General features: G+C 39.5%; 1 protein-coding gene across 2 annotated transcripts in view; it reads left to right on the forward strand.

The window, feature by feature from the left end:
* Positions 1–16406, forward strand: part of b4galt2 (UDP-Gal:betaGlcNAc beta 1,4- galactosyltransferase, polypeptide 2) — a 74659-nt gene that overhangs the window by 51993 nt on the left and 6260 nt on the right. For both annotated transcript variants that reach the window (XR_001761710.2, XM_008334419.3), the window contains exons 5-7: positions 1782–1969; positions 6344–6466; positions 15124–15228. Coding sequence is in view for 1 of the 2 variants with exons in the window: in XM_008334419.3 (XP_008332641.1) it covers positions 1782–1969; positions 6344–6466; positions 15124–15228 (416 nt within the window). In the remaining variant the exon portion in view is untranslated. The remainder of the gene's footprint in view (positions 1–1781; positions 1970–6343; positions 6467–15123; positions 15229–16406) is intronic.

Raw genomic sequence — 16406 nt, forward strand, 5'->3', positions numbered from 1 at the left:
GGAGTGTTGACATGGCATGACAAGTTAGATCCATGTATCCATGCTGCTAACGTCAAACTCTGACCCTGCCATCTGGAGCTCCCAGATGCAGAGAATCCACATTCATATGAATGTTAGACTACTTTTAATCTGATGCTTGAAAACGTAATAGAAATATACGCTGTGAGGAGCAACACCATCCACGAACATGTCATCGACATACGGAGAAGAATTATGAGTCTTATTTTTTTCTCCTGCTGCGGTCACTAAGGTCAAATAAATTTTCATGTTACTGGATGGAGACCACACACAGGTTAACATGCAAAGTCACACGTTCAGATTATATCAGACTTTTGTGGATGAAAAGCCTGAGCAGTTTGTCACATAACAACAAACGAGACGCTGGTTTTTACACAATTTCTTACACAGCCAAATCATCGGCAATCAATCATGCAGATGTTCCTCCAGGAAATGCCGACAGACAGAGAAAACAATTAAATAGACCAGCAAATAAAGCTGCATGTAGAGAGACTGGAATTGATGTCACTTAAACGTGCCACTTCATTTCAACATTACTTTGTGTCTTTCAGCATTAATTTCACAGACGTCATTCCTTATTTTCCACCCTCACGTATTATTTATTGTTTCATCACCAACGCACCAAACCAACTGTTGGACGTCATTCGGACACCCAGGGGGCGTGGGCTTATAGATTTCTTTGTTCTGCACAGGAGATTATGCTCTCATATCTCAGGAGTAAGTAGATTTAGCAGAGGAATTACACATTCGCCAGTACTTGAATCATGGTCAGTCTAAACAGATACAAAACAAACACAAAAGCCTGGGTCATACACCAGCAAAGAGAGACGGTGGTTTTAAACACAATAATTGACTTGTTTATTACCTTTAATCTCACTATTGTCATGGTTCTGTTCTTCTCTTCTGATCTTCTGGATCTTGTTAGGTGTTTGGGGGGTGAGTTGTGGCCAATCCCAGTACTAGTAGGCCATGGTGGTATTTTTCCACTGGTCAGTTTATTCATGATGTCAGAACTAAAGCTTCGGACCAGAGTTGAGTGTCATCACCGTAACTCTGTAATCGCATCACGTTGGATCCCTCGGCTCTTACAGCCTTTGGATTAAACAGCTGCAGAATTGCCTGATTCCATTGTACAAACAGTCATATACACAGTTTTTTTTTTTTTTTTATCAGGCTTTATGGTTGATTTACGTCACAACTAACAACCTGATCTGCACCATAACACAGAGTTGGGTTTCACCGAGCTGTTGCAGAATAAGACTGTATGTTAAACTTGACTGGAATTAGAACTGTCATGTATTCTTACGCTGTTCTGCAGCCTGACGTCAATGCATTTATAACCAGAGAGTTGAACCTGAGCTGCGCAGCCTGAAAATCCCAGAGTCCACTCCTGCTGTCAGCTGCTCTGAGATCGATGGTCCTTTACATCTGCTCCAACGACATGCTGAGATAAATACAGACCGGAGCTACAGACACTAGATCCTGGTCTGAGATGCTACAAACTATTTTAATTTAGTGGTGACAGCTGTTCAACTGAGGGATATTTCTTTGTCGTCCACAGCCAGGTGCACGAGCTGGTGATAAATTTCAAATGAAATCTGTCCTTTCATCTTTGGGAAGTAAAAGTCCTGATTTATTGCTCATGGCGACGTCTGCGAGAGTCCAACCAGCTTTGAGTACACTTTAAAGATTTGATTTAGAATATACCCAATGACCGTACTATGTTTGTTTGTAAGGTAATGTGTTTGTGCCTGTATTTGCAGTTGGGTGAGGACACCTTTAACCGTGCCAAACTGTTGAACGTTGGCTACACCGAGGCTCTGAAGGATGCAGAGTACGACTGCTTTATCTTCAGTGACGTGGACCTGATCCCCATGGACGACCGCAACCTCTACCACTGCTACGACCAGCCCAGGCACTTTGCCATCGCCATGGACAAGTTTGGCTTCAGGTGAGAAGATAGTGCTTAGGTCAGCATATTTCCCCGGTAAATATTGGTGTAATAAGTAGTGTTTGGATGCTGTTAAAATGAAAACACACCCTCAGAGGCTTTATAATGAATTTATTTCCACAAATCAATATAAAAATGAATTATTAAGTCATTTTGGATGACAACTGAATCAATGTATAGACAAACATGTTAACTGAAAGACTATTTCTCACCTTATAGTCCAATTATCTTTATTGAAGCACTTCTCATCCTTCTCCTTCATTTACAGTTCAGCGCAAACTCACAAATTAATTACAGCTATTTATCTTCAATATATTAGAAACTTTTTCTTGTTGAAAACCTCGTCGTCTGTTCTGTTGTTGTGGCGGCTTCGCCATCTGCCAGCACCAGGAAGGTTGTTGCTAAAGTTAGCTCTGGTGTCTGTGCTGAGGTGAAACCACATTAGCATACAGTATACCAGGCTGGGGTGTCTGTCAGGGTTACTGCTGCGCTAACATTAAAGTAACTAAGAAAGATGGGATTCGATTTTTTAAGTATAACTTTGTGTGTCATTAATTATTCCTAAAAATAGCGTAATATTTAGTAGATTTTGTATTATTTTTTGTGTAAGTAGGGCAGATGATTTTCAAATTGGAAGGTTGCTGTTTCAGCCTATATAGACTGCTCTAGTCTATATGCTGATGTGTTCTTTAGCAAGATACTTTCTCTCCAGTTCTGTCTTGGTTTCCATGCCAATAGTTCCACTACTTCTTCCTCGCTTATCACCTTCACCTGCTAGTATTTCTTCATCTTCACTGTCATCTTCTCCTCCTTCTCACCCCTCTGTTGTTCTTGTTCATCTTCACACATTCTTCAGTGAATAATCTATAGAGAAGGGAGCAGTTTGAGAAGTCTACAAGACGCCAATCTGGCCGTAGTACTGCATTCCATTTATCTTAAAAATACAAAGTGCATTTGCAGTTGGATTCGTCCTTTCGCAGCTTGTCAATTGTCGTGGCTGTAACTCTGAGACAATTGAAAAATGCAACTCTTTCACAATCTGCCACATGTGGTTTGAAAAATGGAAATGAGTGAAGTTTTAATATGCCGACGCCTGTCTGACAAATCATACAAAACATGGCCCGCAACCTTTGAAGTGACAGGCATTTGACAGACTAATATTTTATTTGACTAAATCTCATTATACTTCGAAATCCATGTCTTTGATTGAAAGCAGCATGAAAATATGCCATGGTTCGCCGCTGTCAATTTTTATTTGGTTATATTTTAATGGTCCTAACAAGAGTGTGCGACACCGAGCGTAGCTAACGTGTCCTGACAACAACAGTAGAAAGACACTGTGTATAAACAAATGAATTCACTGCTGTGGATCAGAGATGCTGCATCAGTGTGCGTCTGCAGCAGGAAGGAGTCAGGTTACACAACGGAGTAGCCCTCTGTGGTCATTAATATTTGTTGTGTGTTTCTGATCTCATTGCACAGCTGTTATTGGTCAATTCACAAATTATTATGAATTGAAATTCACATGTAAACAAGGTGAATTTCTCCCTTCGCTCAGCATACTCTCACATAAATGTGAGAGTAAAACGAATAAAACTAAGAACAACAGATTTGAACATTGCAAAAGGCAATTGTTGGGAGAGAAGAAACAGTAAAGTAGCAGGAGTTAGCAGCTGTAACAGCAGGCTACCACTAGGGAGGCGTCATTTTAGAAACAATCCAATATTAGTTCATATATACAGTACACATATAAATATTAGTACATAGCAATAAAATAAATGAATATAAAGTATAAAATGTAATCAGTTAAAAATAAAACATCTGTTTGTTTCACTCTGACAAAATACAAACAAACTACGAGGAGAAATATAATAATAACAAAATCATTTGAGAGACTGAGAAAAATGGCCAAAGAAAATGCAAATTAGTGTTTTTCTTATTATCTACTCATGTTTGTATGAATATTATTATTAGGAATATTAGGAGCCGCCTAATCAAGAAAACAGTGCAACTAATTCTTTAGTCAGAAGCCCGCAAACCATTTGAGGAGAGAAGAACACAACACACCAGAGACCTCATTAGAGAGCATCAGTCATACTTCAAAAATGAGAATGGAAATCCTGCATTTAGAAATTTCTTTCATGTCTCACATTGGGAAAACTTTGTTTTTTAACCTTTCAATTCCTCTCCCTCTGTTAGATGTACACGTTTACATTTTAGTGAAATAAGTACAAGCGGTCCGTGGCCAGTTAGTTTGAATGTCTAGAAAAAGAGGATTGGCTCACAGATATTTCCACGGATACTGTGGAATTTGAAAGTTTACATACCGTTTGGAAAAACTTTTTTAAAAACTGTTCTAAAAGTACAGGAAGCGGATTTCTAAATATGTGCTTTGTCAGTGTCAGGGCATTGTTGCATATGTTTATTTGTTCATTTAAAATTCAAAGAAACACAGCTCACAATTTACTGCAGTGACACCATCTGCACTTGCACAGCGATAGCACTTTTATAGGAGTGGCCCAGCTGTGTCCGCCTCGCTGATCAGAAACATCTTGTTCTCTCAACAATATTGCTTTATTTTTCTCATGAAGTTGCACTTATCTGAATACTAAAAATGAGAAATATCACCAGTTTATTATATTATCAGTATTATCCATTATTTACTCTCTCACTTGAGTTATTTCTTAAATGTATAACAATTGCACGGTACACACAAGACCTGACAGAGTGATTATTGGAACAGGTGAAACTGTGCGCTGACCTTAGGGTGATTAATTCAAGTTTATTCCTGTGCTCTGACCTTAGGGTGATTAATTCAAGTTTAGATTTAGTAACAGAATATGATCAATTTATAGGAAACCAGTCTTTGGCTGAGTGGGCGAATCCTGTTTTGGTTGTGACTTTCACATTTTGCCACCGCTGCTACCCCCAATTATGTAAAAACTCTGGACACAGTGATTAATGGCCTCAATGTGGCCCGTGAATGTGACCCACTCATCCAAATGCTGTCAGTCCCTGTAGAATTATTCTACTGAAAACACTTGGAGGTCACACTTACTCCATACCACAGCACAGCTAAAGCTAAAGCCAATGGATATGGTCATTTTGCAACACAGCTTCCTTCAACATCAGAGCTAAATGTGTGAAAAGCTTCATCCAGTCCCAGTGAGAGGCCAAAAAGGCATAGATTTACAGTGGAGTTAGGATTAGAATTAAGGTCAGGTTAGAGTTAGGTAGGGATTAGGAGTAAACATACTTATCTAACAAATAACATTATGCCTGCGGCCTGGGGCAGGGATCTGCAAACTTAAACACACACAGAGTCAGTTTTATTAATTCATCACCAAGAGCAGCACGAATGTTCTGGATATTTAAAATGATGCAAATCATGCAGTTTATATAATTGTGAGTACTATAGCCAGGTTTATGTCGAGGGATACATATGTTATTTGGCTTTTAGCATGGAAGCTAGCCACTCAGTTTGTCATGTAAAATTAGTCCAAACATAAAACTTCTCAGCCATGTCCTCTTCGCAAAGAGCCAATGCTAAGAGAGTAAAGAGCCACGTGTGGCTCTGGAGACACGTATAAGTGCCGTACATCCGTGGATTACCAAGCACTGCAGCTACACTTCATACTTTTGTTTTAGAGTATATTCATTAAAGCACAGCGTTTCAACAACTTCCAGGACACTGGCCCCATTTCAGTTCATTACGACGTTGTCTTCATGTACATTAATTTTCAGTTCAGCTATTTTTCAAATGATTCCCTCCCCACGTATTCCTATGTGTATTTTCTTTTCCTCTGATCCGTCTGCCTTGTGTCCTCTTTTCCTCATTTATTCTCCTCTGTAGTCTCTTAATTGGTTGTTTCTTCAACCTGTCCACCGAGAATAACGTAGGCAATTAAATTTGGCATCAGAGATTTTATGGGAAAAAATTTTCGAGTTAAATCTGGGGAAAAGTTTTACACTGCTTTTTTTAGACTCCAAATCTCCATGTGCGTGTTTTAGTTATCGTTTTCAAATGGAGACTGGCTGCAGGTAGAACTCGACCTAACTGTTAACGTGACTCAAGTTTTACATCCACTGGCTCACTATGTTTTTTTATTTAATTTTAATCTATTTAATCTCTTTAATCTAGATATAAATAAATATATAAGATATATATACATGTATCTCTATATATATATATATACGTGTATATATATATAAGAAATAAATATACTTGTAAACCATCGCGTATGTTATTATCAGGTTAAAACCCAGCATAGATCGAGCTCCGATTCAATGGAAACCAGTGTAAATGTTATTATCAGCAAAATGTTACTCATTTCTACCTGATGTGTTTAATAATCCCACTGATCTGTCTTACAGGCTGCCATATGCTGGCTACTTTGGAGGAGTTTCAGGCCTCAGTAAAAAACAGTTTCTGAAGATCAACGGCTTTCCCAACGAGTACTGGGGCTGGGGCGGAGAGGACGATGACATTTACAACAGGTGGGTTTGAACACGCACTGTAAAAAACAGCATTTTTTATGCATAGCTGGCAAAGTAAATGTCAAAAAAATATTTCAACTATTCAGCCAGAAATGAGTGAATTAAATATTTATTTTGAATCATTTTAGATTTTTTTCCAGGTTTATATTTTTATTGAAACAGTTTTGGTGATGAATATAATGGTTTACATTTCTTAAACTGCTAAAATGAAGTCCAGTCATAGTCACAGCATCTTCAACATGTAGTAATTAATGTTAGACAGTTTGTCCTAATTGTTTACACCAAGACAATCCCCTAAAATAGTCACATTCACCAACTCCTTTTAAAAGGAAATGAATGTTCCCCAACCAGCAGAGGGCGTCTTCTTGTTCCTCCCTCAGCATGGCGCAGGGGTTAGAGAGTCCAAACAACTTTATAAAGTTTCTTTCAAGAGAATCGCTGGTTGTTTGTGTCACATTGGAATATGATCAAAAACATGTTTCTATCTAATGAAAACCACACATTAAAATTCTCTCACATCCTTATTTCAGATGGTAATTGGGAAACAGTAGTTGCACTTGATTTCCCAAGTTAAGATAACTTTAATATTTCAACATGGTAAGAAAACACAATTTCTGCTCCCTTAATTCTCCCTTTTCTTTAATAAAAAAAAAGGATCTGCTGAAAAGATGTCTTTGAAAAAAAACGTGGTGAAAATATGACAGTAGTGTGAACTTTGCAAGGCAACCAAAGGTAAGAAAATCATCAGAAATGGATTCAGCTTCTGCTTGTACACGGTTTAAAAGGCAGGAAGAGAAAAAGAAGAGGGTGTTGAGGATGTATTGACCATGTAGCAGTAAAAATGATTGAACACAGTGTGACACAGATGAGTCGACGACAATGAGCCCCCCCCCACACACACACACACACACACCTCCTCTAGCCCAGGTAAAACAACGACGTTGCCGCAGCACAGTTGTTGTACATCCAGACTTTCACAGTTGAAGCTGTTGTTTGTTTCTTTTTAAATCAATTTCAAGGGACAGAGAGAGAAAGAGAGACCGAGTAACGAGAAGATTAATTATAAACATAGATACAACAACACAGAGAGACAAAGACAACCCATCCTTTGTTCATGTCACACTCTTATCTGCGCTCTTCCACAACAATATCTGATTCTTTGAAACAAAGACTGTGCACAACAATGCCACGCCATGTTAATGTTGCTAAAATGTTTGTAGTGCTATTGAATGCCTTACACCAGTGGCTCTCAATATAGAGGGCGAGCACAACATTTGCACAATTAAACATTTGGACCTTTTTTTTTACAGTGTTTTGTTTTGCAAATGTGCAGTGAGACAATCCAAAGTCCCAAAGTCAATCTAATAGAGAGAGATCAGGAAAAGACCTGGGAGAAAATGCTGACGGAAACAAGAAAATAAAGCTGAGCGTGTAACAGTTTCACTCTGATGCTCAGCTTCCCTCTGAAGCTGCACTGGAACCCCGACCTCCTTGGCAGAGGCAGCCCAACCTTCCACTGTACTGCCGGCCCAGTCTCCCTCATAAACAATAAAATTCTAGCCCACCAGGCAAATGATGAGCATTTGCTAATAACCGAAACTTAGTGTGCTGACATTTCCCTGTGATCTGAAGCTGAAAGGCTTTGACAGTCCAGGCTGCAGCAGTGGGCAGAGAGGGCCCCGGTTTCTCCACATGACTGAACTAACAGGCCGGTCGGCTCAGCCTCTCAGGACTGGATGAAATGTGAGAAGAGGGAGAAGTGTGGTAAAGGAGGCCGATGAGATAAAGAGCAGCAGTGAACATCAGACTGTTTGGCACCCATGAAATGTGCCCCGTGTTTTTGCTCTGCTCTAACATCAGCCTGGTCTCCCGTCGAGGTCGACACTAAACCTTTATCTGCTCTATTTTCTAACGGCAGTTCCTAAAAAAAGCACCAACGACTACCATTTCTTACTTACTTCTCCCTCGCCCTGCAACTCCATCCGTGCATTTGTGTGCTTCCCACTTCTTATTCCCTCCAGCAATTTATATTTCCATCCTGGGTTTTGATGCCACAGACTGTGACACGGCCGCTGCTTGGAATTGTTCCTGTTAACTTAATGCCAGCCCTGGGGATGTTACTCTTTCAAGAGAGAAGTCTGAGCCTGTAGTCGAGGGGCCTCATGCCATAAAAATCACTCTCAGTGCCACTTACCCATCATGCATCTCTGCCTATATCTCCTCTCTCTATGGTATATAAGAGAGTTTATCAAAAGCCGAACAAGGCTTTTTTTTTCTGACTTTCTTTTTGCCTTCTTAGAAAAGTACGTTGTGTGTGTTGTGCACTCTTCTTCAAAAACTTAGTAACGGCATCTGTAAACATAAAATATACTTTTTAAAAATATACTCATTTTCTATATATTAAATATAACATATTGTTAGGCTTTGATTATGTGGTCAGATCCATTCATCTAACACCCAGCAGTGAAAGCTACAGCAGCTCTCAATTTTTTTTCAATTAGCATCTCTTGTAACTGTAGCTCCATACTACGATATGATTTCTCAGAAATACAAAGATGGATATTTTTTTCTTCTTTAAACAAAGAGGATAACCAGCTCAACAAAAGGATTAGAAAAGTCAGGGAGTGGTTTTACAGAAGGAGGGAGCGGAGGTTAAAGGAGTCGTGAGAGAAATGAAGCAATAAGAGGAAGGAGAGGTTTGACAGAAGAGGCAGCGTCAGCATCTGCTGTGGAAACCCTACATGCAGTGAAGCAGAAACTGATCGAGAGGCAAATCCTGTTTGTCTGTTTCTCTATCTATCTATCCATCTGACCATAGTTCATAATATTCATAATGAATCTCAGTTATAACCTGCTAAAATATTCTCATTAAATTAAAAAAAAATCATTTACTCTTCTGTTGTTTACATTCCATCCCCTTCCTTTTGTTTGTGTCAGTATCTCTTCTGTTCATCTTCCAGCCCTCACTACCATATACTCTCCTTATTTCTGTAGAACTACAGCAGTGAGACGTGGACATCAGATGCAGCTCCCACTCCTCTTTCACTCTGATGCACTAATGCAATTAACTCAAGTGAAAACCCGAGTGGAAAGTGAGCCAAACTCTGATTAATCCAATTAAATAGATCCCGGCTTTTTCTGTGTGTGTGTGTGTGTGTGTTTATCTCGTGTGTGCAATTACTGCCACAGTGTGGACAGTGGCGTGGACACACACACACTCTCCCACTGCCTGGGGCTGCAGATGAGATGGGAGCATGTTTTTTAAGGGACGGCGCTGTTTCTGTTAGTTACATAGGTAATAATGTTTTATGGTTTGGCTCGGAGCTGCCTTTAAATCCACTAATAACCAGGGTTACAGTCCAATCTGATGAAACGGCTGTGTTAAGAAACAGTAACTGTTAGGATTTTACTCTCCACAAATCCACAGTATGTTTCACATTGAAATGACGCCACGTTTACACCATTTTTGTTGTCACTTTTGTATCATCTCTCTTTCAGCCATCCCTGCCTAAATATGAGTAAGAAGAGATTCCAAGACAGTACATGTCCACAGTGTGTTAATAGACACTAGGGGATTTGCTATATTCATCATTTTGTGATTGTCCCAATTAAAGCTAAAGTTACTAGAATATCCACTATTTTTCGCTTTTTTTTTTTTAAAAGAAACATCAAATTACTACGTAAACTTTCAATGAAACTGGAGACATAATTAAAGCATTAAAGCAAGTTGAAGGTTGCACTGTATATTGCTATAATAATGAATGCAAGGATTTTAGGAAAGTAATATTACAAGGACAATAGCTACATTGTCTTAAACAAAATTATTTATACATATATATAAGTAAATATATATATTAATGTGGTCACTTACCATGCACTGTAGCATTAGTTAAGTCCTGTTTATCCTTGTGAGGTCAAAAATAAAAATGGTCTGTCCATTGCGCCACAGAGCCTTGTTAAGAACAAAAGAAATGATTGTGTCAGAGGTTGAATTTTAGTGTGAACGTTCGTAGCATTTTCAACCACATAAAACTACTTAATTTCCAATTCCACTCATATACAACAAGATTTTTCTGAGAATCACATTTGTATTATACAGGCAGCAGCTACTGCAGAGTTGTCTTTGTCCTAAGGTCAGATTAAAATCTACCTCCACTTATCAAGAACTGAATAATTCAACATTATAATGGATCCTTTTTTTATTTTTTTTTTCAGTTCACTGAGTTAAAAATATTATATATGCTGGAATTCCAGGATAGTAATACCACAAATGTGATAGCTCCATTTTCTTACGGTTGTCACGTGCTGTTCATCGTTATGAGGTAAAGAGACAAGCATCGACCCACATCGTTCACTCCGTTGGTTGCGCTCTAGCAGATGTCTGGTTGACAGTCCAAAGAGAGTTACCAGAAACTTCTGTGATTGTTTCGTTGCCAAAGCATCGTGCCGTTTTCAGGTCCCAACTTGAGGTTTAAAACAGGACTTAATTTTGCAGCCAGATGGCTTTGTGGATTTCTCTGATACAGTCTGTTGGACAGACATGCAAGACTAAGTTGAACACTAACATCTGCTGCAGTGGAACATTACACTCAGATGTTCTCCTAACAACATCAACGTTTGGGCCGTGGTGTCCAGTCTTTTTAAGACACTCTTATCATTTTCTGTCTTCGTTTGTCCTTGTACCTGATTATTATAACATTTCTCATTGGACTCCTGACTTTTACAGTTCCACCCACAGTTTCTCTCCAGATATGAAACTGTCGGCTCCACATTATATACATCCCACAGGGGGAACAGTGGAAACCGGCACCTCCACTGTCCTCCGTGTCCTTCCTTTAACATAATATTCACACTGTGCTGTCACACTATTTTTGAGCATGCTGCTGTCAGAGCGGTGGGAGGAGAAGAGTCAGTGTGCAGCCTTGGTGTCTCACAGTGAGTTGGCTTCAGTGCTGTTTCAGTGCGATCTGTTCTGGTGTCAAATCTTAAACATTGATTTGTTTTGGTTGAAGACGACTCATTCATTGGGTTAAATCCAGTCTGGATCTCTAACAAAACTAATTGTGTGAGCTTGTGTGTAGGAATACACACAGGCTCACACACATACACACATCCTCCAAGATTGCAGCTTAAGTGGATGATCCTCTTAGGCAGTTTTAAGCACCAACTTCTATTTTTAAGTGTAAAAATATGATGATCACTCATCATAAAGAAGGCGCTGATAGACTTTTGAGAAAGGCAGAGAGATTGGCATGAGGTGAGAACTTCAAAATAAAGGAGTGGTGACAACATCCAGACCCCATCCTGCTGAGTCTCTTCAGTTTTCAGCCACCTTATTTCAAAAACCACTTCATGTAATATTACACAGATAGAGCTAATGCTAATGCTAGTCTGTGTACCTCATTTTTGGTACTTAATGCAAAAAAGTATTTAGTATCTAAAATGTTTCAGAAATGACACACACATATGAATGTCTCTAAATCAGATGGCTTATTTTTATGACCTCTTTAGGATGTTGTGGCTGCATATTTTAAACTATTTACTTATACATTAATGCACTGTTTTTAATTATGCATAAGAAAATGATGTTTCCTTCAAAGAGGCTGATGTCATCTCATCTCAAGTCACCAAACAGTCAGGGTAAAGAAAACAAAAGTCACACACATACTGTACCTTCCCACACACCTACACAGTAAATACTGTATGTCAGCAGAGTAAGGGCCAAAAACAATGTAGTATTAAAAAAAAAACTACAAAATTGAAAACCAGCTCATAATGCATCACTAAGCTCAGTAAGAAACCAGGGAATGAAATTCTGGTTTCACTCTCACGTTATTTGCAGCACTGTAAATCTTTGCATTATGGAAATGCATGCTTGCTCACACACACACACACACACACAAACAAACAAACTCATAAATACGTGCAGTACAGTACAGTACATGCCAAGTCAGCAGAGTGAACTAAGACATTAGACAGAACCGTGGAGCTAAGTTAGTGGAGTGTTTGAAATTGGGTTTCTCACTGAATTTATTTATGAGAAGGTTGTTTTGTTGCAGTTAGAGTTTCTCCTCTCTCATGGGCTGCTGAGTTTAAGAGCGGCCAGTCGAGGAAGGAAAGGAAGTCGAACTAAGCAGTGGAGATGTGAACAGGAGTGGAAGGGATGACGTGAAAAAACCTCTCCCTACCACACAGAAAATGGTGGCGCTGAAAAGCAGAATACAAAGGACAACACGCTGCAGTATGATCCATAATTCAGTTCAGCCTGGTTTATCATAAATAATACAGACAGGAGGAGACCACTGGTGCATAGGTGTCTCTGTCCAAACCAAATCTAAGGAGGAAACCCATTAATTAAACATTATACTTGACCCATTTTTCTACAGTCTAGAAAGTTAAAGGTGAAGTTTTCAGGAATTTTGAGTTGGTTATGTTACAAGTATGTTATATATTTAGTTTATTATTGTTACATTTTTCTTCACTATGGCTTCAGCCTTTGTTGTACACTACAGAGCATGGCCAGCATGCCATAGATTTGCAGATAATCAGCAGGAGTAATAGCTTAGACAGTGAGCTGGACAGAGAAGTGTTTTATGATTGGTGTTGGAAAAATAAACGTGAGGAGTCGTAACAACAATATGATAAAAAAAAGGTGAGAGGAAGGACGCAGTTTTACTGTGGAGAGGACTTGAAGTTACTGAGGTGTAATATTAGCCATGAATACTTTGTGAGGCGTGGGGATTGCACAAAATCAAAGCGAAAAACAGGCAGCAAATGAGGCAAACATACACAGTAATACACACTTGCAGGTATGAATATCAATGCCTGTGCAATCCTTTGTGTTCTAAGGTAGACTTTACATTGGATATGTCTGTTATCCATGTTGTCTGTATTCATTTGTTGTTGCATTAGACTCAAATCTCTGCAGATTAGCTCTTTGTTTTTGATCTGGTGAATAATACAACATAACCATAGCAACACAAAGTCCTATAAAGGCTATTCTATTCTATACTGTTGAACTGTTTTTTAAAAAAGCATCTGGTCAGAGTTGTAGATCAGAGGAGTTCTGTGTATTCATTCATCTTCCCCGACCTCAGACCATTCCAAGGTGCAGGTGGGACTGCAGCCAAGTCCAGCATCGTGGGGCGAGGGGCCTGTGTTGGACTAGACAGATTGCCAGTCTGCCACAGGCCATATATAAAGACAATAACAATTCACACTCGCACACCAATCAACCTGTGCTCTACCGGCTGTAATGGAAGAGCGCTAACCACTTTAGCCACTGTTTGGTTTTGTTTTCAATATCTTACTTCCACATGATTTGAATGTACACATTCGTAACTGTCTAGCCCAGTTCCTGGATTGATTGTCTCTGAGGTGCAACCTGTGAAACTATGGCAAACCCACTGTGTAATGTAGTGGTGTCTGTCTGGAAGAAGAATGAATCAGCAGTTTCCTCAGGGTGCAGAACAACATTTAAGAAGTACAATATATTACTACAAAGCATGTAGTTTGGATGATGCTAGAAAAATTAAATATAAATAATTCTCATTAAAACAACCCCAGCATTAGTTTTTAACATGGTGTACAGAGTGTAAACAATCAGTTCAGTGAATATCCAGCCTCACAGCCTCGTCCGTTCTAATTTATTCCTACAGTACATTTTCAGCTCCCTCTGGGCTCCACACCCAGAATCACATAACTTTAAGGCACAATGTGGCCGGGCTGTTTCAGGTCAAAGATTAATTAGTTGAACTGGAACGTCAATGTTGTCCTCCTTGCTAAAACTCCCAGGGCTGACCAAGCGTCTGCAGCCGCTCTCTTGGAAACTGGATATAATGGCTTCTTTAGCCGTCTCTTCTCCGAATTAAAGTTTTAAGGTTGAAAGCAGTGGGAGACGGATGACAAACACTGCCTGTGTTTCTTAAGGGGCAAACGGCTCCAGAAGTTTCCAGGGGTCTGAGCTTTCTTTAGATGATGTCTGGAGAAGACGTTATTGACTGTTTTTGCTGTCTACACACATTGCAGACTCCATAAAGGACAACTAACAGTTACCACTGAGAGTTCAACCAATGATCTCCTTGCTCAAAGGCGTGGGCTCTAACCACTCTTCGACTGTGGTCTAATGCAGTGTTTCCCAACCTTTTAGATGAGAAAACCCCCACAATGCACCACTGTAGAGAATGTCCCAAAAATATATATGTAAGGAAACATAGTGATTTTCTAGTGACAGGGGTGCATTTAGGTGAACATAATGCTGCCATAGTCATGGGAATTGAAGAAAGAAGCACACAAAGACAAAAAACAGCTATGGCTCAGTCTCTTTTTTAATTTCATTTCTATACCAGTCTGCTGCCTCCTAGTGGAATAGTATTTCATTGTTCTGCCTGTCAATGTTGTACAAAAATAAATTATTAGCAATAATTAAATTGTCAGACCAATTATGGAAAATTTGATCATTTTTCCCAGCGTACCTGATATTCTCCCATGACACGTTGATGTGTCAGGGTGCAGTGGTGGGGGAATCACAGCTGGTCACAGCTGATACAGCCCAGGATCCTTTATGTTCTTCTTTTCTCTATTTTTTTTTTTTTCATATTTTGCTCCTCGGAGGGCTTCAGGTCTACCTTTTAAAATTCTGTCTGTGTGTGCTGCAGGATCACTCTGAACGGAATGAAGGTGTCCAGACCAGACGTCCGCATCGGCCGCTACAGAATGATTAAACACGAGAGAGACAAACACAACGAGCCCAACCCACAGAGGTACTGCATCACTGTCCAAAGTCATTCTCTGTTGTTAACTTCCAGATCGATCCACAGCTGTAGGATCCACAAACGCATGCTCTCTTTGTTTTCTAACTCTTATTCATCTCTATCAGGGTTCTGATTGTATGATTCTTCAGGAGGTGACTAACATCTATATTATACTACCTCTGATCACAGAGACATTTTGCAGGTAGTCAGAGGCTGCAGATAAAAAACCCAGTATGCCCTTCACAGACACCGCCCAGGGCTTTGACTGTTGCTGTTTTGGCCCCATCATTTCTATTAGCGTTTGAGAGAATTTGTTAACCTGCTTCCCCTAGAAAAATGTGCTGTGCTTTGACGAATGAGACCCAGAGATGAGCCCTTTCAGACACATTAATCACCGGGAGTATAGCACCTCATATTAAGCTGCTTAAACATGGATTATCACTGTTTATTCTCCTGTAAGCGCCTCCGTTTTCATGCCTGGACGGGCTGTGCAGCGATGCCTGTCAACACACAAATCGATACGGCCGCTGTAGCTGCAGCAGCGAAATGAAGATATAGTGAACTGTCGTCCAATATTTTTTTCTCTTTGATTTTTTTTGTGAGATTATTTTGTCACTGCTGTTCTGATTGGGCCACACTGGCTCGTGGTTCACACTTAGCTACAATTTACTGGTGGCTGCTGAATTGGTGAATAAGGTGATTGGAAATAGCTGGCAGTAAGAGTCTGGTGGAGGAGAATTGATAGGCTGATTGATTTCTACTGCTGCTGCTGTTGGACTGCAGCCAGTGAAACTAATGGGAACTTGTTTGACGTGATGCCCAATAATATACGAATATACAATTTCATTGCAGTTTGTATATTGTCATGTGTGATGAAGCAAAGTCCAGAACATTCTGGTGGGTTTAACATGCTCCTGTCAAGTAGATGTAAACTGTACAAAAATTATATTTATATTTTATATTAGTTATAAATATATTATATATATATATACAGTTTACAGTTGGCAAAAAAAACAAACAAAAAATAAATAAATAAAATGCACATTGAGACACTGAGATATTCATCAATCTGCTGTTGTAATGACACACCGTGGATGTGGAGCCAGTTTGGTCAAGAAGCCTTTATCAAAGTCAATAACTTAGCCACTAGACATAATGTATGTCTCTCTCTCCCCCCCCCCCCCCCC

Source organism: Cynoglossus semilaevis, chromosome 20, assembly GCF_000523025.1.
Source record: "Cynoglossus semilaevis isolate Cse_v1.0 chromosome 20, Cse_v1.0, whole genome shotgun sequence".
Classification (NCBI taxonomy): Eukaryota; Metazoa; Chordata; class Actinopteri; order Pleuronectiformes; family Cynoglossidae; genus Cynoglossus; species Cynoglossus semilaevis.